General features: G+C 32.6%; 2 protein-coding genes and 1 pseudogene across 8 annotated transcripts; all 3 read right to left on the reverse strand.

Moving 5' to 3' along the window:
* Positions 1 to 225: 225 nt before the first annotated feature.
* On the reverse strand, positions 226 to 5,583 carry LOC121210084 (probable leucine-rich repeat receptor-like serine/threonine-protein kinase At3g14840). Its single transcript, XM_041082181.1, has 10 exons — positions 5,493 to 5,583; positions 5,242 to 5,413; positions 2,814 to 2,885; positions 2,533 to 2,604; positions 2,328 to 2,399; positions 1,847 to 1,918; positions 1,651 to 1,731; positions 1,477 to 1,548; positions 691 to 737; positions 226 to 512 (listed from the first exon to the last, which is right to left on the reverse strand). The coding sequence occupies exons 1-10, from the start codon at positions 5,581 to 5,583 to the stop codon at positions 226 to 228; spliced, it is 1,038 nt and encodes a 345-aa protein (XP_040938115.1).
* Positions 1,130 to 26,638, reverse strand: LOC107944193 (probable leucine-rich repeat receptor-like serine/threonine-protein kinase At3g14840). 7 transcript variants are annotated; one of them, XR_005904549.1, is made up of 12 exons: positions 26,331 to 26,638; positions 26,080 to 26,251; positions 23,873 to 23,944; positions 23,676 to 23,747; positions 23,395 to 23,466; positions 23,226 to 23,297; positions 23,059 to 23,130; positions 22,745 to 22,816; positions 22,549 to 22,629; positions 22,375 to 22,446; positions 22,203 to 22,274; positions 1,130 to 1,195 (listed from the first exon to the last, which is right to left on the reverse strand). XR_005904549.1 is itself a non-coding variant. In XM_041080061.1 (11 exons), the coding sequence occupies exons 4-11, from the start codon at positions 22,810 to 22,812 to the stop codon at positions 21,502 to 21,504; spliced, it is 471 nt and encodes a 156-aa protein (XP_040935995.1). In that variant the 5' UTR covers positions 22,813 to 22,816; positions 23,059 to 23,130; positions 23,226 to 23,297; positions 23,676 to 23,944; the 3' UTR covers positions 21,179 to 21,501. The 7 variants fall into 7 exon arrangements, 3 of the variants coding, with proteins under 3 accessions (XP_040935995.1, XP_040935994.1, XP_040935993.1); XR_005904550.1 differs by lacking the exon at positions 22,549 to 22,629; XM_041080061.1 differs by lacking the exons at positions 1,130 to 1,195; positions 23,395 to 23,466; positions 26,080 to 26,251; positions 26,331 to 26,638 and adding exons at positions 21,179 to 21,514; positions 21,704 to 21,739; positions 21,842 to 21,904; positions 22,027 to 22,092 and having other exon boundaries at positions 23,676 to 23,944.
* Positions 8,151 to 10,602, reverse strand: LOC121210085 (probable leucine-rich repeat receptor-like serine/threonine-protein kinase At3g14840; annotated as a pseudogene).
* Positions 26,639 to 27,583: the final 945 nt, after the last annotated feature.

The following is a 27,583-nucleotide window of genomic DNA, read 5'->3' on the forward strand; positions in this document are numbered from 1 at the left end:
AAATTTGACTTGTAATGACCAGCTAATGTCTGGTATATGTAATGGCTATATGCCAATATTTCTTTTTGAATGAAATCATCAGATTTTCTTCCATATGCTCCAATACATTTCTTGCTTTCAATTCTGTTTTGTTCCTTTAAGCTCAAAAATCACCAGACTTTAACTTCAAGTTTTTTTTTCTTCATTTTTCATCCGGATTTATTACATTGTTGCTTAAGTTTCAGACTAAGCTTCATACTTCATCCGGATAAAGTGTCCCAAATCCCCAACAGCAAGCCTTGCGTTTCTGTAGAGTTCTGCACCGTCACCACTGATAGAAACTTGTCTATTGTCAAAAGCTAAGACGTCGTCCATATGGTTTCCGTCTAGGAAAACTCCGGTGGTACCAAATGCCCAGTTCCTACTACCTTGTTGAAATGTCGAAGGCCCGGCTTGATTGTTATCGGCATTATAATTGATGCCATTGAATTTTGTTATTTCACCTCCACAGTTTATATGAACAGAGTGCGAAACTGAGGAATATAACAACAGTTTGGATCAGTCACTCGAGAAAAAAAATTAAGACAGGATGAACTTATTTTTGTATGTCTCATTGGCCATTCGCTACCTGACGATTGAGTAGTGTATCAAATATAAATCGATATTAGCATAGATGAAGTGTACTGTAAAGTATATGAAATTTTTACTTACATCCTGCTGTGCAGGTAGTTTGGCTTCTCAAACATGGAACAATTCCTCTGATTAAACAATTAAAAAGCAAAGCCATTAAAATCTCAGAACTTAGTTTAATGATTGTTGTTGTCTTAACACTTACGAGTTATTAACTCTTGCAATGCTTGAGAACAAGTTCCTGCAGATCCACAATCAACCACAAATATTATATATATATATAACCATTTACAATAAAGATCCACTAATGATGTTAGATGAGAAACTTGTCATACATGATATTACTTTGTTGACAGCCTGGTACACCTGTGTCTGTGAAGTTGTTGTATGAAAGATCGCTGCAAATAGAATAGTTTAGAATATTATTTTCATTACAAATCTTTATTAAAATCTTGATATCGGCATAATCTTATTTTGGTTAATCAAAGGAATTCAACATTAAATAAGAACTGAATCTTACATATTTTCCTTTGAATTCAGTATCCATGAAGGGACTTTTCCAGTAAAATTATTTCCATTTAAGAACCTAACAAAAAGAAATCATCAAGTTTTTCTTTTTATTTCCATTTGTTCCAAAGGAGTGTATACATAAAAGAAAAGGAAATCTACACTAAAATTAAAAACCATATCCTTACAAATAATTCAAGTTATCAAGAGTAGAAAGATTTTCTGAAATTTCTCCCCCGAGTCTGTTGAAACTGAGATCTCTACAAGAAATTATATAAAAATGATATTAAAACCACATGTTATCTCATAAAAAAAATTCAAATTAAACCCTGACCTCTCAAAACACTAGATTATACTTACAATATCTTTATGGATGTGAATGTCCCAAAAGAAGCAGGTATCTCTCCAATGAGATTGCAACTCCTTGACATCCTGTAATTCAATCACAAAATAATTCCATTGTTTTTGTTTTTGGAACTCTTCAATAACTCATAACTCTAATATATCTTTGCCTGATTTCATATTTCTGCTTACAGTCTTTCCAATTTAGGCAAACTGGCATCGATGAGTGCTTGTGTAAAATTTGTTTCATCTCCATTCAAGTCACTAATTATTCTGTACAGCAATATCCAACAAACAGATACAATTATAAATAAGGATTTAATTAGCAGCTTTTTATCACATAGTGTTGAATAATGTCAGTATCTTGATGGTTAAGATCGGTGCTTACATGTATGTCAAGTTAAGTAAAGTAACATTAACGGATGGAATTGGCCCAATCAAACCACTTGCCTCCATATATCTGTCATTAAGAAAGATGGATTCATTTAATTGAATAATAATAGACTTACAAAATGCATTAAAAATGTTATAATTAAAATTCTCCCATCTGTTCAAGATTTTTCCAATTTCGAAATATAAACTCAGGAATGTGTCCTGTGAAGTTGTTGTCACTAATCCGACTGTTGAGAATACAAAATAATATATAAAACATATCATATCATATCAAATAAGTTAGTAAAAATGAACATTAGAATTGCTTACAACTCCTTCAATCAAGTCAGCCTAGCAAATGTTTCAGGTATTTTTCCAGTGAAATTGTTGGAGCTAAGATGCCTGAAAAAACACAGCAAATATATTTTAAATAATTTGTATAATAAAAATACTGCATGTAATGAAATGAAATTCAAGAAAGGAAGAGTCTCTCTTACAATTGCTCAATTTTGGATAGATTCCCCAGTTCTGCAGGCAAAATTCCTGAAAGACCATTGTTCTCAAGGATTCTACACAAATTTTTTTCAATAAATAAAATTAATTATCCATTAGACATTTAGTAAAAATATGAAAAAAATAATAATAATAATCATGAAATGATGATATATTATATGTAGTCGAAGTTGCTATAGTCTAACTCACAAACTGGTAAGATTTCTGAGATTTGCTAACTCTGCTGGGATTTGACCAGTTAATCGGTTTCCAAGAAGAGAACTGAAATACAACACATTTGTTGCATTTAGCAGCATTATTTTCTATAATCAAAAGATGAAGGATTGTATGTATTGTTTCTACAACCATGATGAAAGATATGCAAATATATATATGTGAATAAGTGCACATTTTTACATACACACACAATACGGAAACACAGAACCATCACGGAAGGCATATATAGATAGACAATGAGGAAAGAAAAATACATGCTGATAAGTCCCGTAGAAGAACCCCATTCCGGAGGAATGGTGCCATTAAGATAGTTTCGAGTTAGGTCACTGTAAGAAATAGTTTTAAAACAACAAATTAGTAGATATACATATATGGTTAATTAATTGATCGAAAGTTGATAAAAAGAAATAAGTTTAATAAATCATGAAAAAGAACTTTGAAAACGCCCTTACATTTCTTGCAGGAAAGGGAGATTGTTCAAGTTTAGTGGGAGAGTACCCGAGAGATTTTGAGCCTTGAGCACTCTGATACAAAACAAAGTTTACGTTAGGGTGCTAAAATCTATAATGAAAAACTGAGAATTTTTAAGTAACGATATCATCTTTTTAACCTTGATTAAAATTGTATAATATTCACTACTTAGTAGTATAAATTATTATTTTTTAAGGGTCAAGTTAATTACGTAAAAGTAATTTGATGTTGTTTAATAAATTCTTGGGTTCAAGTGTTTTGGATAAATTAGCACCAGGAGTCTATTGCATAAAAATATAATCTCACTCAACTTTGGATATAATTAATACTCAATGTAATTAGAAGCAAGATTGAAGTTAAAATTTATTGATAAAGTATTAGTTTAATTGGTATGGGCATTGTTGCTAATGCAAAAAAACGTGGGTTCAAGTGCGGTGAAGTGTATTACCCTCTTATGGGTTATAAGTAATTTTAGACATGATAAAGCAAAAAATTTTAACCTAAAAAGGCGAAGCTTCTTTTAAAAGAGAAAAAACCTTAAAAGCATTTTTTTCATTTAATCAAGGATTAAAAATTTTAAATTGAATGTTTTATTTTTTTAAGAGATATTAAAAAGTAATATTCTCATTTAATTAAACAATTTTTATATGTAAATTTCAAATTAAACTATTAAAAGAATATTTATGTTACAAAATCTTATCAAAAGCATACAAATCGTAAAATATATGCGAAACTTTAAATTAAAAAATTAAAAATTAAATTTTAATAAAAAAAGTTTAATTACATATTTTTAGTTAAAGATAATGTTAAAATTAAAATAAATTTTAAACAATAAATAACCCCATAAAAAAACGTAGAGATGAAATTATAAACATACTTTTTTTTATATCTAAATCTTACTTTAGTCTATATATTTGACATATATATATAATATGAGTAATTTATATAAAATTTTATACATTTTAAAACTTAATTCAAAATATTTAATAATAAATGTAAATATAATTTCTTTCCTTACTTTTTTTAATCATAAATAGTATTAACAAAAATAATATATTTAACTAAATTATAAATATATTTAAAAATACTATAAATATATTTAAAAAACACGTGGCATTTATATATACATATATATTATTTAACAAAAAAGTAAATGGATATTAAAGAACAACAGTAAAGTAAAAGGCTTCGATTCCCTTGAATAGTCGGTAAAGTCCATACCAGAAAAACATAGATAATAACATTCAACTACCATTAACACACATGTTTTTAAGTTTTTAATTTTCATTAATTATTTAGGATTTTTATGTATACAGTCAGCTTTTTCTTTAATAATTATATTTTATAATAATATTTTATTATAACAATCAAGTTTATCGTAGAATCTATTTTTTATGTTTTATTATTATATTCTATAAAAACTACACTATTTACTAATTTATCCTTTTTATAACTTCTTATCTTAAATCTTATTAAAATTAGTTCAAAGTGAAATAAAAACAATAAAATTTAGTTCAGATGTTGTTTGAATAAATTTCTAATATTTTATAATAAAATATATTATTCAGATTTTACTAAACAAAAATAATTTTTAATAAATCAAATTACATTAATAAACTATTCATTAACGTTTTTACTTACGATTTTCTTAGTTAGTTTAGATATTTGTCAGTTCATTATCGATATTCAAACTATACTTTTTCATAGTATTTTAAAGATACTATTTTTAAAGTTTTATATAAAAATATATTAATAAGATTTATTAAATTAAAATAATTTTTAATAAATGAAATTACATAATATAAATGTCACTGCTTCATTTTATTAATATATTATAGTTTTTAATTTGAAATTTAAAAAATTCAAATATGATTTGAATCTCAAATATTATTAAGGTATTTCAGAAATTGTTAGATGCGGATAATTACCAACTTTATATACAATCCAAAGTTTTTGGTAAATAATTATTATTGTTATAGAATAGATTGACTGCATAATATCATATCTTAAACATGATAATTATGTGCCTATGTAATAAGGTACCTTCAATTGATATCATCTCATATTTGTTAAATCTTGAATTGTATATGCCTCTCGATAAATTTAGATCATACGATTAAAAAACCATATAATCCACAAACTAATCTAACAAGTTTCTACAGAATACAATGGTGCATAAATTTTCTTTTTAAGAAATATATATATACTTACATTTGGACGACATGACAAATAGTATTATTGTTGAAGGAGCAATCACATACAACATTATTAGCATAATAGCGTGTAGATTGGTCTACCCAACCATGGCGTTGACTGCATGGATCAAAACCAAAGTCCCACCCTGCCTTCCCCAATGTTTTACCAATGCTTTTCAAAGCTTCCACTATAACAAAAAACCAATAAGAGGAATTTACTAAAAAAATTCACCAAATTCAGGATGGAAGCTTAATGTTATGAGTTACCTTCATCTTTGGCAAGTGTAGCTCCATTTGTAACCGTCGTAAGGCAACAAACTATGAATATTGACCCCAAAACAAGTCGAAGAAACAACATATTAAACGAATATATATTTTTATTTGGATTGATATGAAATATGTTGGACTATGAGAGTTGGAATTTTCTTTGAGACGTAGGCTATATATGAAAGTTGGGAAAATAATTTTCTAAAAGTAAGTTGGGAATTTCTTTTAGATAAAAAAAAAAGAAAAAGAAAAGAAAAGCAAGATAAAAATGATTTGGCTGACTACGGAAAATAAAAGAAAAAAGAGAGGTAAAGTGAACACTAAAAGAAAATGATTTATATTAGCTACCTGTAAAAAGAATTTCTTGCATCGGAATTTAATGAAATGGGGATGATTGATTCATTGATTATATGTATTAATTAATATATTAAAACATATAAATACAACCTAGTATGTATAAACAACAAAGTATAACAATATATACTATAAAGTATACATATAACATATTATTTACTAATATATATTTAGTACTCAATATTTATAGTTTTTGTTAATTTAATCTTTATTTTTTTAAATTAAATTTAACCGATAATCTTTTAAAGAGTTAATTATTTTTAAAAAAATATTAAGTAAAATATTAAATTTTTTAATAATATTGATATGATTTACATGCTATTTTTTTAACTTGATATGAATGAACAAAAATGGGTTGATATGAATGGAAAAAAATGGGTTGAAAGATTGGGTTGTCATAAAGGTAATTAAACTAGGAAAGTTGGAAATTTCTTAGAGAGGGTAGACTATGAAAAAGGTTCGGTGTTGCATCGGTATTTAATGAAATGAGGTCCAAATAAGAGACAGGATTAAATCAGTTATTATTATTATTATTGTTGTTAAGTAGATTAATTTAAAAATAAGAATAATTTTTTATTTTTATTTTTATTTTTATAATTAAAAATTAAAATTAACCCAATTAATTATAGTGCATAATTTAATTCCAGCGACTCTAGTAAAAGGATAGGGATAGGGATAGGGACCTTTGACAGAAAGCTAGTTCAGACAATTGACTTGACGACTTTATAGCAGGAAGAAGATAAATAGCCAATTGTTATAATAATTCTATATATAAGGACATGTGCCATTAATTTAACAATTTGGTTGGGTGTACTTAGAATTGAATCAAATTAAATCAAATGAGAATTTATAAAGTTTATTTTTTAAAATTTTATTTAAATTGAAAATTTTTAATTGAATTAAATCAAGTAAAATAAAATTTAAATTGAATTGAATAAATTTATTTAAGTTAAATTAAAAAAATTAAACCTAAAATTTGAATTGAATAAATTTATTTAAGTTTAATTAAAAAAATTAAACCTGCCACATTTAAATCTTGTAGATAATTTGACTAAATTTTAAATTAAACAACATATATTTTTATATTTTATTTTTACTCATAAAGTCATCATCTATATACTTATATATATAAAAGGACAACGACACATGGACAACCAATCATCTCCCTTTTTTTTTCATTTTACAAGATGGTTTTTTTAAAATGTCTAAATTCGAAATGCTTTAATTTCTAATATAAATTAATTTTTATATTTTTATAGTGTTATTAATTAGTTCAAACAGTCAATGTAATTAATTTTTCTTGTATTGTAGTAGCCATCATGAAAATAATGGAACTTTAAAATTGTTAGTGTAAAACTTTAGTGAGAAAAATCTCAAACACACAAAAGAAACACGAACAATAACTTGAACAGAAAAAATGAACCAATAACTTAAGATTCCAACGTATGTATCAAGTCACTATCTTTAAGGTCTATTTGCTTTCATCTATACTCGGTGTGCAAATAAGTTTCAAACAAACCTCAAAGATACGATGAAACCCAGTGACTATTTACGTTTTGTATTAACAAAAATAGTTCAGTAACCACTAAGCAGGGTATGACAAGAAAATTAATTTCTATAAATAATTTATGCAATGTTTCTTTATAGAACAATTTAAGAATAATAGAATATGGAAGAAGAATAAAAAGAACTTTTGAGAACATTTTTTAGTATATGATCCAAATGAAATCTCACTCCTAATTATAAAAATTCTCATGTCTTTTCATACATATATAACTTTCAATAGGCGTCTTTTATGAATAATCACACTTTTAAAAGAGGTAGAATTATTCAACTAATATCTCTTAGATATAACTGTTACAATAAGAGATATAATTATTCAAATAACCTCTCTTAAATAAAAATAACTATTCAATAAAAATAACTATTCAAGTGATATAACTTTCATAGGTAAGAGGCATAAGTTACTATATATTATGAATATTCATATCTCTTTATCAATAACAAAAAATTATAACTTTTGATTATTTATATCATTTCATTTATAATTATTGGAACCTTATAAATATTTAAAAATGTCTCAACAAATTGTTAAATGTCGGTAAAATGAGCTCGGATATTTTTTAAAATAAGTTGAAGTTTGATGATGAGAGGAGCTATAAATATAAACTTGGAATCTCAAATTCATTGAATGTCACTTTTTGTTTTGTTTTTTTTTTTTGATGTATCAATTTAAACCTTTGGTTTTAAAGGAATACGAATTTTCTAGGGGAAAACCAAACAAGAGAATTATATATTTTTTCTCTAATTTGTTGAATCTGTATTCTGCAAATATCCAGAAGTCAAATTAGCTGGATAAAGATCAGCAGCAGATGTAGAAGAATTGGTCCATGGCCCATCAGCTAACATACTCTTTGTTTGGCTAATATCTGTATCATCTTCTTCAAGTTTCCGATACAACTTTTTCATAGTCTCTCAGCACTCATTTGACGATTTGAAGAAATGCTTGTATCTGTGAGGTATTCCTGAACTTCAGCCTTGCCTTCAAGCATGCTCACCACCGAAGACATTAAAGGCCTAGCTGAAGCAGTGGGATTTGTGCACAATAGTGCAATGTTGATCATAGCCATCACTTCATCTATGTTGCAATCTGAGCCAATCCTTGTATCAACCAATTCCAACAAGGTACCATTCTCCTTCAAAACATGAGCCTATAAAACACACAAATTTAATTGCAACATTCAAATTCATTAGATAAAAAAATGAAACTCAAACTGAAAAATGCATAAACTTTCTTTGTCATGTATATAAAGTACTTGTGATTGGTATATGTGATATGTGATTGACATTCTATAGTATAATCCTTCATATGTATAATAGCTTTTATTAAAAGCTTTCCAATGAACCCTTGAAGAGTAGGACCATATGAATTCCTTCATTAAGGACTATGCAGCATGAATGATATACATGAGTTGATACGGAAATGTATTCAATATGAATATATTGAAGAAAACAAATTCTTCTGGAAAAAAAACAAGAGTAAGAATGGAAGTAAGAATGATAACTTATAGTTTACCCATTCAAGGAGAATGAAAGGTTCTTGCTTTGGGCGGCTTCTAGTGTTGCACCTCCCACTAACAATTTCGAGAGCCACTATACCAAAACTATAGACATCTGCTTTCTCTGTCAAACGGCCATGCAATGCATATTCAGGAGCCATATAGCCACTGAAAATTTAACACCATCAATTAAATACAGCTTTTATATCAGCCATTTTTATAGGTTAACACCAATGAATACAGTGAGAATGAATCTGAAAAGAGACTTACTAAGTTCCTGCGATTCGGGTACTAATATGGGTATTATTTTCTTCATCAAGCTTGGCCAAACCGAAATCGGATATTTTAGGGTTTAAATTCTTACTAAGTTCCTGCGATTTGGGTACTAATATGGGTATTATTTTCTTCATCAAGCTTGGCCAAACCGAAATCGGATATTTTAGGGTTTAAATTCTTATCAAGCAACACATTAGTGGCCTTTATGTCTCTATGCACAATCTTCAACCTTGATTCTTCATGGAGGTAAGCTAATCCTCTTGCTATACCTATGCAGATCTTCATTCTTGTTGGCCAATCTAATGTCAACTGAGATTCTTGTGGCCCTTTCCATTACCAAAATACAAAGAAGCTCAGTTATATGTATTCACATACTTCTCATTCATGTTAGAACAGGTAGACGTTTGGATGAGGTTTGTACCAAATAATGCACGAGCAAGGCTGTTGTTTTCCAGGTACTCATATATAAGCATCAGTTGATTTCCTTCAATGCAACATCCATACAACTTTACAAGATGAGGGTGTTGTAGAGCTGAAATCATGCCAATCTTAGTCACAAACTCACAGTTTCCTTGCTTCGATCGAGCCGATAGCTGCTTAACAACGATTATAGTGCCATCTGCTAGAGTGCCCTGCGTTTGAAATGAAAAAAACATGATTACCAGGTTCCATCATGAACAATTTAACTACAAAAAGTGTTGCATATGGTTACCTTGTAAACGGGACCAAAACCACCTTCTCCGATCTTATTGGAAGCATGAAAATCGTTAGTGGCAGCTTTAATTTGACTTAAGGTAAAGGAAGTTGTCTGCAACTCTATACCTTTTAGATCTGTGGAACATGTCATGCCAAATATAAGTAATGGCTGGGTTTAAATTGCGATCACAAACGTGTTTTCAGTCACATAACATATGATTTAGGATCAATTATGATGAGTATCAATAGAAAAAAGATGGTGCGACTGTCGTACTCTTTTATTGTATGTAACACAGTATAATGATATTATGTCTAAATACCTCGTTCCAATGTACTCTTTTCTCTTAAACAACCATTCCACCAAAGGATGCCTAAAATCACTGAAGCAACAAACACTGCTCCGCCCACAATACCGACCACTGCAGCTGCCGCAATACCACCGGTACTTGTTGATGAAAGTTTATCATCTATTTCTACAACAATATAACATAGTAATTAATAGCAAAGACGACATGAAAATCTTGGTTGAAAGCATTATATATACGTGTGCTATAACAACAACATAAAAAGAAGAGTCAGTTGAATTGAAAACCTACTAGGATCGAAAACAGATATTGCTGAGATAAGAGGACCGTAAATGATTCCCTGAGGCATAGAAGTCGTCCCTTTTCCGGCCCATTGGAAACCAATCTCCAAAGTGCCAAAGTACCCCGTTGGCTTCTCATTTCAAGCTTTCTGCACAACTATCTCCTTCGACGAATACGGAACGAGAATACATGTTGCAAGTTCCGTATTCTAATACAGTGGGTAGCTTGATGTATGCAATGGTGTGTACAAGACCCGACATTTCACAGGCAGTTAGTATAGTGAGCAGGTATATGCATAATCCTAGAAAAGGACATTGGCAAGCTGTGAAATGGATTCTACGGTATATTCAGAAGACCGTGGATGTTGGATTACTGTTCAAGTAGGATAATACACTTGGTAAAGGTGTTATTGGGTACGTTGATTCTAACTATGCCGGTGATTTGGATAAGCGAAGATCAACCACCGGTTATGTGTTTACACTTGCTGGAGGACCAATAAGTTGGAAGTCTACACTACAGTCTACAGTTGCATTGTCAACCACAGAAGCCGAGTACATGGCTGTAACAGAGGCTGTAAAGGAGGCTATTTGGTTATAAGGTATGGCTAAAACCTTGGGGTTGGTTCAAGAGCATATTAACGTGTATTGTGATAGTCAAAGTGCTATTCATTTAGCAAAGAATCAAGTCTATCATGCACGTACAAAACATATCGACGTACGATTCCATTTTGTGCGGGAAATTATTGAAGAGGGGAAAATTTATCTTTAGAAGATCAAGACTGCAGATAATCCCGCAGATATGATGACCAAGGTGGTAACAGCAACCAAGTTCGAACATTGTTTGAACTTGATTAATATCCTGCAAGTTTAACAGTTGAAGAAGGCACTACCAAGTATTGTTGTCAAAAGCAGAAATAATTGTGTGAAGATAAGATTATCGTAATCAAATCTTCAAGGTGGAGATTATTAGAACCCACCATTGTTTGAAAAGTCAAATGGGGTGGGCACCGAAAGTAGAAAGTAATATTGGTTGGCAAGTTGGGTTAAAAGTTGGCATGGGATAATTGCAATTTTGGTCCCTAATTGTATAGGGACATTGCAAGTTGATCCTTGAACCTCAACTATAAATAGGCCTAACCATTGCTTACTTTCTTCATCCCATAATTGCCATTCTCTACTTAAGGCATTATTCTCTCTCTCTATTTGTAAATTTCACTTGTAATTTTTGGAGTGAAATATATTTGGTAGTGCCCGAGGACGTAGGCAAAATTTGCTGAACCTCGTTAAAATTCTGGTGTTCTTTATTATTTGTTTTGCATATTTTGTGAATGTGATTGTAGTGATTTATTGTACTATTAAATTACGATAGAGGGATATTCTGGCTAGGAAAGACTTGGTATTTAAGTGATCTTCGTGATCTACCTCTCTTTCCCGGGAATTGAACTTAGTGTGATTTTGCAGTACAATAATTTTACTCTTTCACACGCTTCCGCGCAACAATTGGTACCAAAGCCAGGTTCGTACTTGGGGAATACGACCGTTTATGGTACTATTCACGTATACAGTACTATTCATGTATACGGTACTATTCACGTATACGGTACTATTCACGTATACGGTACTGTTCACGTATACAGTAGTTGGGATTGAGGAGAAAAATGGCAACAGCATCGTCATCAGCAAGGACTACTGTGACAAATGTAAAATTTGAAGTAGAGAAATTTGACGGTACCAATAATTTTGGTATGTGGCAATGTGAGATCCTGGATGTCTTATGTCAGCAAGAGCTAGATATAGGCCTTGAAGAAAAACCTGACAAGATGGATGACAAGGAGTGGGCCAAGATCAATAGACAGGCGTGTGGTACAATCCGCCTATGTTTGGCCAAAGAGTAGAAGTACTCTGTCATGAGGGAGACATCAGCGAAGAAGTTATGGGATACACTGGAAGAAAAGTTTCTATCGAAAAGTCTTGAAAATAGGCTTTATATGAAAAAGAAACTTTATCGATTCACGTATGCACCCGGTATGTCGATGAATGACCATGTGAACTCATTCAATAAAATTTTAGCAGACTTGCTAAATTTGGATGAGAAATTTGAAGATGAAGACAAGGCATTATTGTTGTTGAATTCCCTTCCTGATGAATATGATCATCTTACCACCACATTGCTTCATGGGAAGGACACGATCATATTTGATGCAGTCTTTAGTGCGTTGTATAGATCTGAGACTCGAAAGAAAGATAAAAGAGATCACAGAGATACAACCGCAGAAGTCTTAACAGTAAGAGGTCATTCACACAGCAGCAAATCTGGTAGAAGGGGAAAGTCCAAAGGGAGACCCGCTAAAGATGAATGTGCCTTTTGCCGTGAAAAAGGGCATTGGAAAAAGAATTGTCCTAAGCTACAAAAGGGCAAGGCTATTTCTAATACATGTGTAGCGGAGCATGATGAGGAGTCAGACTTTAGCTTGGTTGGCATGGCAATGGCATGTCAAACGGATGAGTGGATTTTGGATTCAGGATGTACTTACCATATGTGTCCTAATAAGGACTGGTTTTCTAGTCTTAAAGAGCTAGAAGGTGGAATTGTTCTTATGGGCAATGATAGTGCTTGTAAGACAATGGGAGTGGGTACAGTCCAATTGAAGAATCACGACGGCTCAATCCAAGTCTTGACAGATGTTCGCTACGTACCTAGCCTGAAGAAAAATCTCATCTCATTAGGTGCCCTAGAATCTAAAGGGCTCACAATCACTTTGAGAGATGGATTACTAAAAGTAGTAGTTGGGCAACTGACGGTGATGAAAGGCACAAGAAGAAATAACTTGTATTTTTTAAATGAAAGTACAGTTATTGGATCAACATCAACAGTTTCTACAAAAGATGTAGATTCAGAGGCTACCAGATTATGGCATATGCGATTAGGACATGCTGGTGAAAAAGCTTTGCAGACATTGGTGAAGCAAGGCTTAGTGAAAGGTGCAAATTCTTGCAAAATGGAATTCTGTGAACATTGTGTTCTGGGCAAGCAGAAGAGGGTAAAATTTGGTCCAGCAATTCACAATACGAAAGAAATTCTGGACTACGTTCACAGTGATGTGTGGGGACCTAACAAAGTAGCTTCTTTGGGAGGTATGCACTATTTTGTTACTTTTGTTGATGATTATTCAAGAAAAGTATGGGTGTATCTAATGAAAAGAAAAAATGAAGTTTTGGATGCATTTCTGAAATGGAAGAAGATGGTGGAGACTCAGACTGGTCGAAAGGTCAAACGACTTCGATCAGATAATGGTACTGAGTACAAAAATGATCCATTTCTACAAGTATGCCAAGATGAGGGCATTGTGCGACACTTCACTGTTCGGGATACACCACAGCAAAATGGGGTGGCAGAACGAATGAATCAAACTATACTGGAGAAAGTTCGATGTATGTTGTCCAATGCTAGATTGGGCAAAGAATTTTGGGCTGAGGCAGTTACATATGCGTGCCATCTAATTAACCGTTTGCCATCAGCTGCAATAAATAGAAAAACTCCTATGGAGATGTGGACTGGTAAATCTGCTACTGATTATGATTCTTTGCATGTATTTGGTTCCACTGCATATTATCATGTAAAAGAATCTAAGTTAGACTCAAGAGCAAAGAAAGCATTATTCTTGGGTATAACTGATGGAGTAAAAGGATACCGTCTCTGGTGTCCTGATACAAGGAAGATTGTTTTCAATAGAGATGTGACTTTTGATGAATCAACCATGTTGAAGTACAAGGATTCACAAAAGGATGACAAAACCAGTAGTACTTTGCAGTAGGTGGAGCTAGAAAAGGTTAACGATGATCCAGCTAATATTGAAGGGACAAATGATGAAGAGGTTCCTACCCAAGAACCTCTACAGCAACAAGATTCAATTGCATATAGAAGGCCAAGAAGAGAGATTCGTAAGCCTGCTCGCTTTGATGATATAGTGGCCTATGCACTTCCAATTACAGATGATGATGTTCCTTCTACTTACACAGAAGTAATAAGTAACCCTGATGGTGTAAAGTAGAAGCAAGCAATGAATGAAGAAATGCAGTCTCTTCATAAAAATAAGACCTGGGAGTTGGTGACACTACCCAAGGGAAAGAAGGCAATTGGATGCAAATGGGTATATGCAAAGAAGGAAGGATTTTCTGATAAAAATGAAATTCGATACAAGGCTAGATTAGTAGCAAAGGGTTACGCTCAGAAAGAAGGAATAGACTACAATGAAGTGTTTTCTCCAGTTGTGAAGCATTCGTCTATTCGGATTTTGCAAGCCTTGGTTGCGCAATATGATCTTGAACTAGTTCAGCTTGATGTGAAGACCGCGTTTTTACACGGTGATTTGGAAGAGGAAATCTATATGACTCAGCCAGATGGATTCAAGGTTGCTGGAAAAGAAAATTGGGTTTGCAAACTGACAAAGTCGCTTTATGGATTGAAGCAATCTCCGAGGCAGTGGTACAAGCGATTTGATCAGTTCATGAAAGGGCAAAGGTACACAAGAAGTAAATTTGATCATTGCGTGTATTTTCAGAAGCTACAAGAAGAAACTTTCATATACTTGCTCTTATATGTTGATGATATGCTAATAGCATCTAAGAGCAAAGTTGAGATTGAAAGATTGAAGACTCAACTCAATCTCGAGTTTGAGATGAAAGATCTAGGAGAAGCTAAAAAGATTCTCGGCATGGAAATATGGAGAGATAGAGCTCATGATAGAGTTAGCTTGTCTCAGAAGCAGTATTTGAAAAAGGTACTACAGCAGTTTGGCATGAATGAGCGACAAAACCTGTAAGTACCCCGTTGGCTTTTCATTTCAAGTTTTCTGCACAACTATCTCCTTCGACGAATACGGAACGAGAATACATGTTGCAAGTTCCGTATTCTAATACAGTGGGTAGCTTGATGTATGCAATGGTGTGTACAAGACTCGACATTTCACAGGCAGTTAGTATAGTGAGCAGGTATATGCATAATCCTGGAAAAGGACATTGGCAAGCTGTGAAATGGATTCTACGGTATATTCAGAAGACCGTGGATGTTGGATTACTATTCAAGTAGGATAATACACTTGGTAAATGTGTTATTGGGTACGTTGATTCTAACTATGCCGGTGATTTGGATAAGCGAAGATCAACCACCGGTTATGTGTTTACACTTGCTGGAGGACCAATAAGTTGGAAGTCTACACTACAGTCTACAGTTGCATTGTCAACCACAGAAGCCGAGTACATGGCTGTAACAGAGGCTGTAAAGGAGGCTATTTGGTTACAAGGTATGGCTAAAACCTTGGGGTTGGCTCAAGAGCATATTAACGTGTATTGTGATAGTCAAAGTGCTATTCATTTAGCAAAGAATCAAGTCTATCATGCACGTACAAAACATATCGACGTACGATTCTATTTTGTGCGGGAAATTATTGAAGAGGGGAAAATTTGTCTTCAGAAGATCAAGACTGCAGATAATCCCACAGATATGATGACCAAGGTGGTAACAGCAACCAAGTTCGAACATTGTTTGAACTTGATTAATATCCTGCAAGTTTAACAGTTGAAGAAGGCACTACCAAGTATTGTTGTCAAAAGCAGAAATAATTGTGTGAAGATAAGATTATCGTAATCAAATCTTCAAGGTGGAGATTATTGGAACCCACCATTGTTTGAAAAGTCAAATGGGGTGGGCACCGAAAGTAGAAAGTAATATTGGTTGGCAAGTTGGGTTAAAAGTTGGCATGGGATAATTGCAATTTTGGTCCCTAATTGTATAGGGACATTGCAAGTTGATCCTTGAACCTCAACTATAAATAGGCCTAACCATTGCTTACTTTCTTCATCCCATAATTGCCATTCTCTACTTAAGGCATTATTCTCTCTCTCTATTTGTAAATTTCACTTGTAATTTTTGGAGTGAAATATATTTGGTAGTGCCCGAGGACGTAGGCAAAATTTGTTGAACCTCGTTAAAATTCTGGTGTTCTTTATTATTTGTTTTGCATATTTTGTGAATGTGATTGTAGTGATTTATTGTGCTATTAAATTACGATAGAGGGATATTCTGGCTAGGAAAGACTTGGTATTTAAGTGATCTTCGTGATCTACCTCTCTTTCGTGGGAATTGAACTTAGTGTGATTTTTCAGTACAATAATTTTACTCTTTCACACGCTTCCGCGCAACAAAGTTGAATGAGCAAAGTGTTTTTCTCATTACCCGAATAAGTGCATGGTTACATACATAAATAGAATAAAAACTACATAGAAAGAAAACAAAGCTTGCTTGTGCAAGTAACTAAAGGTTTACATCAACAAAATGACAACCTAATTTGACTACTAAATCAGCTAAGCACACATTTTAACCTTAGCTGATCAAAGCAAATAATGATTACACCATAGACTAACAAAAGTCAACTAAACAAACAAGGCTTGTCGAATTGCACAATGGATTTTAACATGCTTCAGCCGAGTTTCTGGTTTCATGCATGCAACGTAGGTTTTGCATGGATTCTTAAACTTTGCTGCTGTCGTTGCCACCTTTTAAACACTCCTCCTTGGCTACAAAGCAGCAAACTCTAATTTTCTTCTTCAAGTATTCAAACCTTGAAGCAGCCAATGGTTTGGTTAATAGATCAGCAAGTTGATCTCTTGAGTAGCAGTGAACTAAGCTTATCTCCTTGGACATTTCAGCTTCTCTCACAAAATGATATCTAATTTTAAAATGCTTGGTCTTACCATGAAAAACCAGATTTTTGGCAATGGCTACAGCCGATTGGTTGTCAACCTTAATCACAGTGGCCTCCTTTGGATCAGCATTCAGATCACACAATATTTTCCTAAGCCAAATGGCTTGATTTACAGCAGAAGCAGCTGCGATGTATTCTGCCTCAGCAGTGGATTGAGCCACTGTCTGTTGCTTCTTCGAGCTCCAGCAGAAGACACTTGAGCCAAGGGTGAAGAAGTAGCCTGATGTGCTCTTCATGTCATCAGCAGAACCAGCCCAATCACTGTCTGAATATCCCACTAGTCTCAGCTCCTCAGCCCTTTCAAACTTCACTCCACAACTCAGAGTCCCTTTGACATACCTTAGGACCCTTTTTGCTGCTTTAAAATGTGCAACTGTGCAGCAATGCATGAATCTCGATAGAAAACCAACAGCATGCATGATGTCTGGTCTAGTTGCATTCAAATAGAGCAGGCAGCCAACCAAGCTTCTGTAATTCTTTTCATCCACTCGATCTTCATCTCCTAGGCTGGTGAGTTTTTCTCCTAAAGCCACAGGAGTGCTAGCAGGCTTGCAGTTTGTCATGCAAAACCTGCTCAAAACCTTCGATGCGAATGCCTTCTGGCCTATGAAAATACCTTGTTCATTTTGTTTCACTTCCATGCCAAGGAAGTATGTCATTAATCCAAGGTCAGTCATCTCAAACACAGTTTGCATTTGCTTCTTAAAGGTTTCAATTTCCTCCCTTTTGCAGCCAGTGACCAGTAAATCATCAACATACAATGAAACAATTAGCCAAGTTTCATTACCTTCCTTCTTAACATAGAGAGTAGGCTCACTGGTGCTTTTTGTGAACCCGAGCCTTGTCAGGTAGATATCCATTCGATTGTACCAGGCCCTTGGAGCTTGCTTGAGACCATACAGGGCCTTTTTGAGCTTGTAGACCTTCTCTTCTTCTCCTTGAACTTCAAAGCCTTCAGGTTGATCTATGAAGATTTCCTGCATGAGAAATCCATTTAAAAAGGCTGATTTGACATCCAGTTGATGCACCTGCCACTATTTCTAGGTTGCTAAGGAAAACAATATTCTTATAGTGTCCAGCCTTGCAACAGGAGCAAAGGTTTCAAAGAAATCGACTCCCTGCTGTTGGCTATACCCTTTCACAACTAATCTAGCTTTGTGTCTGTTCAGTGATCCATCTGCATTATTTTTGATCCTGAACGCCCATTTAACTCCAATGATCTTCCTACCTTCTGGTCTATCAACCAGCTCCCAGGTTTCATTCTTTTGGATCATCCTTAGTTCAGCTTCCATAGCCTCTTGCCAGTATTTCTCTTTCGAGGCTTCAACATAGCAGGATGGCTCAACCATGGTCACAGCACATCTTTCATAGATGTCTGCCAATGTTCTGGTGCCCCTAACAGGCATATCATCAAAATCATCCATAGCTTCATTTTCAACTTCAGCATGTTGGTGATCAAGGTCCTGCAAGTCTTCTTCAGCTAAGCTTGCATCTGTCCCATTCCACTTCCAACAGCTTCCTTCATTGAACTTGACATCTCTGCTTACAATAACCCTTTTTGTTGATGGATCAAAGATCCTATAACCCTTCTTCACACTGCTGTAGCCTACAAATACCCCTGGCACAGACTTTCTTTCCAGCTGGTTCTCTTCCCTGCTGGCACAAGTGCATAGCATAAGCATCCAAACATTTTTAAGTGTGACACGATTGGTTTCTGCCCGTACCAGACCTCAAAGGGTGTTTTACCTTTGACTGCTTTAGTTGGTAGTCTATTTAGTAAGTAGACAGATGTGTTTACTGCCTCAGCCCAGAAGTTGTTTGGCATTTTGGCCTCAGACAGTAGGCATCTGGCCATATCAAGAACAGTCCTGTTTCTCCTCTCACAAACACCATTTTGTTGTGGTGTGTAGACAGTGGTCAGTTGGTGTAGGATGCCAACATCATCACAAATCTTCTGGAACCTCTGAGACACATACTCGGTTCCATTGTCTGACCTTAGACTCTTGAGTTTGCTGTTGGCTTGGTTTTCAGCCAAAGCCTTGAACTTGCAAAAGAAGTCAGTGACATCTGACTTTTGTTTCAAGAAGGTTACCCAACAAAACCTGGTGCAGTCATCAATGAACAAGGCAAAATACTTGCAGCCATTTAGTGAGCTGGTCTTCATAGGTCCACAGATGTCAGTGTGAACCAACTGAAGTTTCTCTTGGGCTCTCCATGCCTTGTTGACTGGAAAGGGCAGTCTGGTTTGCTTGCCAAGCTGACAGACTTCACACACCTCTTTGTTTGGCTCGAACTTAGCCATATCTTCAACCAAATTTAGTTTTTGCATTTGCTCGAGTGAGTTGTAGTTCACATGCCCCATTCTTTTGTGCCACAAACTTGCCTCATCAGTCTGAGCTGCATATGCTCTTGCTTGCAACTGATTTACATCCACATTGAAGGTTCTATCTTGCATAGCTACTTTTGCCAACACCTAGTCAGTAGCATCTTTGATTGTGCAGATTTTGCCTTCAAACAGGAGAGAGTACCCTTTCTCCAGTAGCTGACCAACACTTAACAAATTTTGGTCAATGTCAGGTACATAAAGAACTTCTGAAATGGTTTTAATACCTGACTTGGTGCAAATCACTGCTTTGCCTTTGCCTTTAGCCTTGAGAAGCTCACCATTTCCAATTCTGACATTGGATTCAAATGAGGTGTCAAACTCCTTGAACATGCTTTCCTCTGAGGCCATATGATGAGTACATCCACTATCGATCAGCCAAATTTTGCTGACTTTGCTCGAGCTTGCAAAGCAGGAGGCTGTGAAGACATGTTCTTCCTGTGCCTCGATGTCTTCAGCTACTTGAGCCTGATTATGATTCTGTGACTGAGCTTTTGGTTTGTTCTTACACACTTTCTCAATGTGACCAAGCTGTTTGCAGCCTCTACACTGAATGTCAGGCCTGTACCAGCAATATTTCTCAAGGTGAGTTGTTCTTTTGCAATGAACACAGGGTGGAAACTTTTTCTTGGTAGCTTCCTTCTTTCCTCTTTCTTTCTTTTCTGACCAAGGCTTCTTGCCTTTGTGATTCGAGCTAAAGCTTGAGCTCTCTCTACTCCTAGCTTGAAAAGCTCCCTCAGAATACTCCTCCATTCTGTTTGCTCTTCTTTGCTCTTGAGCATAGAGAGCATTTATCAGTTCTGTCAAGGGAATGGCAGATAAGTCCCTCGAATCCTCCAGGGAAGAAATCTTGGTTTCATACTTCTCTGGCAAGGTTGTTATGACTTTCTCCACTACCCTCTGATCACTAAAGTCATCTCCAAGCAGTCTTATGTTGTTGACAGTAGACATAATTCTGTCAGCATACTGCTTGATGGTTTCTGAGTCTTTCATTCTCAGATTCTCAAAGTCCCTTCTCAAGTTGATGAGTTGTTGCTGCCTGGTTTTGTCTGAGCCTTGAAACTCTTCCTTGAGTTTGTCCCAGGCCTCCTTTGGTGTGTCGCAAGCCATTATCCTTGTGAAGATAGCATCTGAAACTCCACTTTGAATGCATGACATGGCCTTGTACTTCTTTGCACAGTCTTCATTATACTGCCTTATCTGAGCTATCATGGGATTAGCTCTTAAGGGTGGTGGTTCTGTGTCATTTTGGACAACATTCCACAGGTCATGTACCTGTAGATATGTTTTCATTTTGACAGCCCATATATTGTAGCTTTCACCAGCAAACACAGGTGGAGGTGGTGGTGAGAAGCTCATCTTCACGCAGCTTCCAAAACTCTGAGCAACAAAGATAGTTCCTGCTTCTTTTCTTTCAAACACACAGCACACAACAAGAGGCCCTCAAAGACAACAGGCTCTCGATACCATTTGTTGGTTTCTAACTTAGCAAACAAAGTTTAAAAACAACTTAGATGAATGTTTTAGATGTTTGAAAGATTAAAACAGGAGCAAGAACAAGCAAAAAGTTGAATGAGCAAAGTGTTTTTCTCATTACCCGAATAAGTGCATGGTTACATACATAAATAGAACAAAAACTACATAGAAAGAAAACAAAGCTTGCTTGTGCAAGTAACTAAAGGTTTACATCAACAAAATGACAACCTAATTTGACTACTAAATCAGCTAAGCACACATTTTAACCTTAGCTGATCAAAGCAAATAATGATTACACCATAGACTAACAAAAGTCAACTAAACAAACAAGGCTTGTCGAATTGCACAATGGATTTTAACATGCTTCAGCCGAGTTTCTGGTTTCATGCATGCAACGTAGGTTTTGCATGGATTCTTAAACTTTGCTGCTGTATCAAATATAAATCGATATTAGCATAGATGAAGTGTAAAGTACATAAAATTTGCACTTACGTCCTGCTGCACAGGTAGTTTGGCTTCTCAAACATGGAACAATTCCTCTGATTAAACAATTAAAAAGCATAGCCATTAAAATCTCAGAACTTAGTTTAATGATTTGTTGTTGTCTTATCACTTACGAGTTATTGACTCTTGCAATGCTTGAGAACAAGTTCCTGCAGATCCACAATCAACCACAAATATTATATATATATATATATATATAACCATTTACAACAAAGATCCACTAATGATGTTAGATGAGAAACTTGTCATACATGATATTACTTTGTTGACAGCCTGTTACACCTGTGTCTGTGAAGTTGTTGTATGAAAGATCGCTGCAAATAGAATAGTTTAGAATATTATTCTCACTAAAAATCTTGATTAAAAGCTTGATATCGGCATAATTTTGTTTTGGTTAATCAAAGGAATTCAACATTAAATAAGAACTGAATCTTACATATTTTCCTTTGTATTCAGTATCCATGAAGGGACTTTTCCAGTAAAGTTATTTCCATTTAAGAACCTAATAAAAAGAAATTATCAAGTTTTTCTTTTTATTTTCATTTGTACCAAAGGAGTATATATATAAAAGAAAAGGGAAATCTACACTAAAATTAAAAACCATATCCTTACAAATAAGTCAAGTTATCAAGAGTAGAAAGATTTTCTGAAATTTCTCCACCGAGTCTGTTGAAGCTGAGATCTCTACAAGAAATTTTATAAAAATGGTATTAAAATCACTTGCTATTTCATAAAAAAATTTCAAATTAAACCCTGACCTCTCAAGACACTATATTATACTTACAATATCTTTATGGATGTGAATGTCCCAAAAGAAGCAGGTATCTCTCCAATGAGATTGCAACTCCTTGACATCCTGTAATTCAATCACAAAATAATTCCATTGTTTTTGTTTTTGGAACTCTTCAATAACTCATAACTCTAATATATCTTTGCCTGATTTCATATTTCTGCTTACAGTCTTTCCAATTTAGGCAAACTGGCATCGATGAGTGCTTGTGTAAAATTTGTTTCATCTCCATTCAAGTCACTAATTATTCTGTACAGCAATATCCAACAAACAGATACAATTATAAATAAGGATTTAATTAGCAGCTTTTTATCACATAGTGTTGAATAATGTCAGTATCTTGATGGTTAAGATCGGTGCTTACATGTATGTCAAGTTAAGTAAAGTAACATTAACGGATGGAATTGGCCCAATCAAACCACTTGCCTCCATATATCTGTCATTAAGAAAGATGGATTCATTTAATTGAATAATAATAGACTTACAAAATGCATTAAAAATGTTATAATTAAAATTCTCCCATCTGTTCAAGATTTTTCCAATTTCGAAATATAAACTCAGGAATGTGTCCTGTGAAGTTGTTGTCACTAATCCGACTGTTGAGAATACAAAATAATATATAAAACATATCATATCATATCAAATAAGTTAGTAAAAATGAACATTAGAATTGCTTACAACTCCTTCAATCAAGTCAGCCTAGCAAATGTTTCAGGTATTTTTCCAGTGAAATTGTTGGAGCTAAGATGCCTGAAAAAACACAGCAAATATATTTTAAATAATTTGTATAATAAAAATACTGCATGTAATGAAATGAAATTCAAGAAAGGAAGAGTCTCTCTTACAATTGCTCAATTTTGGATAGATTCCCCAGTTCTGCAGGCAAAATTCCTGAAAGACCATTGTTCTCAAGGATTCTACACAAATTTTTTTCAATAAATAAAATTAATTATCCATTAGACATTTTTCAATATATACTGCATATATCGTTGAAGTTGCTATAATCTAACTCACAAACTGGTAAGATTTCTGAGATTTGCTAGCGCTGCTGGGATTGGACCAATTAATCGATTTCCAGAAAGGGAACTGAAATGCAAGACATCTTTTTGCATTTAGCAGCATTATTTTCTATAATCAAAAGATGAAGGATTGTATGTATTTATGTTTCTACAACCATGATGAAAGATATGTAAATATATGTTAGTATGTATACATGTTTACATACATACAGAATATGGAAAGACACACAACCATCACGAAAGACATATAGATAGACAAGAAGGAAAGAATTATACATGCTGACGAGTCGAGTAGAAGAACCCCAGTCCGGAGGAATAGTGCCACTAAGATAGTTTCGAGTTAGGTCACTGTGAGAAATAGCTTCAAAACAACAAATTAGTAGATATACATATATAGTTAATGAATTGATCCAAGGTTAATGAAAAGAAATAAGTTTTATATATCATGAAAAAGAACTTTGAAACGCCCTTACATTTCTTGCAGGAAAGGGAGGCTGTTCAAGTTTGGTGGGAGAGTACCTGAGAGATTTTGAGCCTTGAGCACTCTGATACAAAACAAAGTTTACATTATGGTGCTAAAATCTATAATGAAAAAGTGAAAAATTTTCACTACTTAGTAGTAAAAATTATTATTTTTCAAGTTAAAATAAATTCTATACATAACTTTGACAAAAAAGTTTAATATATGTTTCCGTGCGTGTATATAAAATTATTTAAAATATAATGTATTTGTACGTAATATTCAGAATATATTATATGCATAAAAGTTGTAAAAGAAAAAGAATAATATTAAACAAATAAAATATGTATAAACATAAAATCGAATTATAAATATACTTTTTGTTATGTCTAAACTTTACCTTTGATGTATATGATATGAGTATTTATATAAAATTTAATACTTTTTTAAACTTAATTTAAAAGATTTAATAATAAATATAAAAATAATTCCTTTCAACATTTTTTTACCCATAAATAGTATTGACTAAAATAATATATTTGACTAAAACATTATAAATATATTTAAAAGGACAGGTTGCATTTATATATCATGAACACTTATTATTTAGGAGTTGACAATGATTCCTACCTCTTTTAAAATAAAAAATTCATTTAAATTTTTTATAATATATAAAATTTTAATTTAATAATAATAAAATTAAATTTTAACTCAAAAAATAATTTATTTGTGAACGCAATTTGCAAAATCTAGATAGGGAGGAGAATTAAATGACATTGGCGGCCAACAAAAGGTTGGACCGACATGTGATGGCGATTCCATTGAATAGTCAACAGTGGCTCTTAAATTAATACTAATTAAAAGCTTTATCTAATATATAAATTATTTAATTAGGCTATTAGTTTTTCCTCAAATCATCTACTAAGTCCATTAAAAAAATAGATAATAACCATAAATTTTAAATATATTCTACGTTCAAATTGGAGTTCGAATCCTTAATTATAATTTTCTTTAATCCTAAAATATATACTAATCAAAATTATACCTAATATTAATAAACATACAATTTTGTTTGAACCAAGTCCTTATCAGAAAAACATATATAATAACATTAATCTAGCATTAACACATTAAATTATATTTAAGTTGAGTAACTTTTAGTTTGATTTGTATTGTATATAGTTAGTTTTCTCTTTAAAAATTATATTTTATTATAATAATCAAGTTTGTTATAGTTAGTTTTCATTTATAATGATACCCATAAAATAAAAAGTACACTCTTTATTAATTTATTTTTTATAACAGCCTCTTGTCTTAAATTTTACTAAAATTAGTTCTATTTTAGGTGAAATAAAAATAATAAAATTTAGTTAAGATATTGTTTCAATAAATTTTTAAAATTTTATACGAAAATATCTTTTAATAAATAAAATTAAATTAACAAACTATAAAAAATACAATCTAAATCTTACTCATTATCATTAATATATTATAATTTTTAAATTTAAAATTAAAAAAAATTCAAATATAATCTAAATCTTAAATTTTCTTTTCTAAACCAATGAAATTTTATTGTAAAGGAAGGTTCGAAGGAAACATGACACCCATCTTAACAATACCTACTAAGACAACACCGAACTAAACCTTCTGCATAATAAACACTCCTTGCAGTAATAAAATTAAATCTGATACAAAAACCACAGCACCCATAGCCAATCTGGATACGAACACACCAAGGAAAGCATCAAAGCACCTCAAAAAATAACCACAATGACACTTAAAAACGTCACTACTCATGACACATGTTGAGGCAATTTTTTAAGAGTGTTTGGACTAGTAATAGTTGGGTGTAGAACTGATGACTAAAAATAAAATAAAATTGTTATGTTTAGATTGATAAATTTTGGCAGTAGGTATTTGGACTGTTATTTCCTTAGTTGGTTTAGGTATTTGTTGGCTCATTATTAATATAACATTCAAAATTTTGATAGATAATTATTGTTGTTATAGAACAGATTGATTGTATAATATCATATCTTAAACATGATAATTGATATCATTTCATATTTATTAGATCTCAAATTTCATGTACCTTTCTTAATAAAATTAAATCATATTATTAAAAAATCATATAATCCACGAACTAAACAAATTTGGACATACTTAATAAATTTTCTTTTCAAGGAAGATATATATGCATATATACATGTATATACTTACATGCGAACCACATGACAGATAGTGCTACTGTTGAAGGAGCAATCACATGTAACATTATTAGCATGATAACGTGTGGATTGATCTACCCAACTATCGTGTTGACTGCATGGATCACTACCAAAGTTCCACCCGTTCTTCCCCAATGTTTTACCAATCCTTTTCAAAGCTTCCACTGTAACAAATAACTAAAGAGAAAAATTTACTAAAAGAAATGATCAAATTAAGGATGGAAGCTTAATATTATGAGTTACCTTCATCTTTGGCAAGTGTAGCTCCATTTGTAAGCGTCGTAAGGCAACAAACTATGAATATTGACCCCAAAACAAGTCGAAGAAACAACATATTAAAGGAATATTTTCTGATTGAAATTCAAGAGCTTTTTTTCCTTTTGGATTGATATGAATGAACAAAAAATGGGGTGAAAGATTGGGTTTTCATAAATATATTGGACTATGAGAGTTGGAATTTTGTTTGAGATGTAGACTATATATGAAAGTTGGGAAAGTAATTTTCTAAAAGGAAGTTGGAAATTTCTTTTAGATGAAATTGATTTGACTGCCTATGGAAAATAAAAGAAAAAAGAGAGGTAAAGTGAACTCTAAAACAAAGGTTCAATTATTGTACTGTGATTGGATGTTTTCGTATGACTTGGTAAATGAAAATGCTTTTATCATATTGTATAGGAATTTAATGAACTATACCTAGATTGTTATGTGGGTTTTTAAATTTAAAAATTTTAATATTTTAGTCAATATTTTTATTAAAAAATTAATTCTAAATTTTTTTAAAAGTATTGATAGTTAAATTTAATATTTTTTTAAAAGATCAAATTTAATTATAAAAAATTAAATTAATAAAATATGTAAATATTAAAGATTAAATTTAATATTATATGAAAAAAATAACATTAACAAAAAGAATCAAGCAAATTAAGCTTTAAACCAAAGGAGAATTTAGGATACTAGTAGTCCCTCCTTAAAATAAAAAATTTATCATTTCAATCTTTTAAATTTTTAAAAGTTTTAAATTAATAAAGATAAAATTATACTTTATCTCTTTAAAAATAATAAAATTTTAATTTAATTTTTTAAAAATTTATAAAAATGTAAACAAATTAATTTCGATACTCTAAAATTTTTTCCTTGACTTCCCCGGGTGGAGGCAGCGAGGCATCCATGCAAATGAAACTACTGTATCATCTTTCGCGGTGTAACTCGTTGTAAGGCAAGAAACTATAAATATTGACCCAAAAACAACATATTAAAGGAATATTTTATGGTATGAATGAATAAAAAAGGGGTTGAAAGATTGGGTTTTCATAAAGGTATTAAAGTACGAAAGTCGGAAATTTCTTAGAGATGATAGCCTATGAAAAAGGTTCTGTGTCGCATCGGTATTTAATGAAATGAGGTTAAATTAGTTGTTTTATTGTTAAATAGAATATTTTATTTATCAAATTATAAAAAAATTCTAAATATTGACTGATTCAAGACTTATTAACCCA

Source organism: Gossypium hirsutum, chromosome A11 (genome assembly GCF_007990345.1).
Source record: "Gossypium hirsutum isolate 1008001.06 chromosome A11, Gossypium_hirsutum_v2.1, whole genome shotgun sequence".
NCBI classification, from domain to species: Eukaryota; Viridiplantae; Streptophyta; class Magnoliopsida; order Malvales; family Malvaceae; genus Gossypium; species Gossypium hirsutum.

What these genes read in the sequence shown, in the direction of transcription:
- LOC107944193 (XM_041080059.1), bottom strand. Translation starts at nt 26,421, where the DNA reads ATGTTGTTTCTTCGACTTGTTTTGGGGTCAATATTCATAGTTTGTTGC. An exon ending in CTCAGAAATCTTACCAGTTT is followed by an intron (nt 23,298 to 23,394) that starts GTGAGTTAGATT and finishes AAATTTGTGTAG; the next exon opens with AATCCTTGAGAACAATGGTC. An exon ending in CTATCCAAAATTGAGCAATT is followed by an intron (nt 23,131 to 23,225) that starts GTAAGAGAGACT and finishes GTGTTTTTTCAG; the next exon opens with GCATCTTAGCTCCAACAATT.
- LOC121210084 (XM_041082181.1), bottom strand. Translation starts at nt 5,583, where the DNA reads ATGTTGTTTCTTCGACTTGTTTTGGGGTCAATATTCATAGTTTGTTGC. An exon ending in ATTTGTCATGTCGTCCAAAT is followed by an intron (nt 2,886 to 5,241) that starts GTAAGTATATAT and finishes TATTTCTTACAG; the next exon opens with TGACCTAACTCGAAACTATC. An exon ending in TTGCCTAAATTGGAAAGACT is followed by an intron (nt 1,549 to 1,650) that starts GTAAGCAGAAAT and finishes ATTGAATTACAG; the next exon opens with GATGTCAAGGAGTTGCAATC.